The sequence below is a fragment of the Chaetura pelagica genome, unplaced genomic scaffold, assembly GCF_000747805.2.
Source record: "Chaetura pelagica isolate M959 unplaced genomic scaffold, ChaPel_1.0 scaffold425, whole genome shotgun sequence".
NCBI classification, from domain to species: Eukaryota; Metazoa; Chordata; class Aves; order Apodiformes; family Apodidae; genus Chaetura; species Chaetura pelagica.
Genome location: NW_009953205.1, coordinates 1,635,598 through 1,637,167, shown reverse-complemented (window position 1 = coordinate 1,637,167; position 1,570 = coordinate 1,635,598). Strand labels below are relative to the sequence as shown.

At 34.6% G+C, this 1,570-nt stretch overlaps 1 protein-coding gene across 1 annotated transcript in view; it reads left to right on the top strand.

Annotated features, from left to right (window-relative positions):
• Positions 1-1,570, top strand: part of CHD9 (chromodomain helicase DNA binding protein 9) — a 73,112-nt gene that overhangs the window by 50,174 nt on the left and 21,368 nt on the right. Inside the window, 2 exon segments of the mRNA XM_009997473.1 lie at positions 1-112; positions 885-1,052. The exon segment at positions 1-112 is cut by the window's left edge and continues 43 nt beyond it. Of these exon segments, the coding sequence (XP_009995775.1) occupies positions 1-112; positions 885-1,052 (280 nt within the window).

The following is a 1,570-nucleotide window of genomic DNA, read 5'->3' as shown; positions in this document are numbered from 1 at the left end:
TTGCTTTGTCTTCCTTCTCTGCACCAGAGCTGGTGGCTTAGGCATTAATTTGACTGCAGCAGACACATGTATAATTTTTGATTCTGATTGGAATCCTCAAAATGATCTGCAGGTAAATTCCTTTGAGCATCATAGGGAGGCCTAAGAAGTTAAACCTGGTTGATAGAAATTTGGTGACTTTGAATATTGTCTCATTTTTGAATATACATAAATTTAAAATGCTCAGGGTTTTTAAAGACGTGTTTTTAATGCTTTTTGATTAATACTTTCTGCTTGGATTGGAGAGGTCGCCTGAGTTTGACTTTGTTCTAACCTTGTCTTTCAAATAGATGATTGTTTAAAAGCACAACACAAGTAAATTAAGTCAGTGAGTCGATAAAACCAGTAAGATTTTGGTGACACTGAAACTAGGGGTTAGATTTTGCATATATTGCCTAGTTGCTTAGACATATATAGCTGTTCAGGTAAAGTATACTATATAGAGGAGTTAATACGTTTTAAGAAGCAGTGAATTAATCAAATCTAGGAATTGGATGCTAAAATTGAATCCAGTCTCATGTCACCACTCCTTTACTATTTGTATCTGGAACCTACAAGCTAGCATGTCTTCCTTATCTAGTGTTACTGGAAGAAAAATACCATTCAGGAACATTCAGCACTGATCATTCATCTGCTTTTCACTTTTTACACTGTTCTTAAAAAACTGTTCAAAATGTGAAAAGCTGAGGATATATTCAGGGTTTCCATTTACTTATATGTGAATTTTTGAGTTCATACAATGTTTTTTTCAGGTTCTGCGGCAGCAGAAATGAATTTTTTTTAAAAGAACTGTATCTTATTCCTAGTTTATTCCTAAATTCTAATTGCCATTTTGTCTTCCAAAGGCTCAAGCCCGTTGTCACAGGATTGGTCAGAACAAAGCAGTGAAGGTCTACAGATTGATAACACGTAACTCCTATGAGAGAGAGATGTTTGACAGAGCAAGCCTGAAACTGGGACTGGATAAGGCTGTCCTACAGAGTATGAGTGGAAGGGAAAACAGTGTTGGTGGTGTATGTAGACTTTATTTCTTGAAATAACTTTCCTTTTGCTTTTCTAATTATGTGGGAACACTGAAATTACAGAAGCTACCATTTTTCTGTCATTATTATCTCTGTTGCGTTTTCTGTTGCAGGAAGTTATGCAACAAAGTTATGTCACCTTTATTGCTAATGTAGCCAGTTACTCTAATAGATCTTGTACGTTTCTTGCCTCCTAAGTCTAAGGTAGATCAGGTCAAAGTTGGAGAAGATTTTCCCTTTGTTTCCTTGTATGTTGTCATATTAATATAATGTGTTACTTTAACATGAGATATACATCTTGTCCTAACGGGCAATTTTTTTTAAACTTACATTCATTGTGATGTTGAGAATAGCCAAAGCCAGAATATGTATATACTTGTAAAAATGTGGACTGTAACCACATAAATTATTTCAGCTGTCAACTAGACATTTCTCTTAGCTTTTTTAATGGTCTAAATTTTAAGTTCATAAATCATAGGGCACATTTTAGCTTGCAGAAACATTGGAAA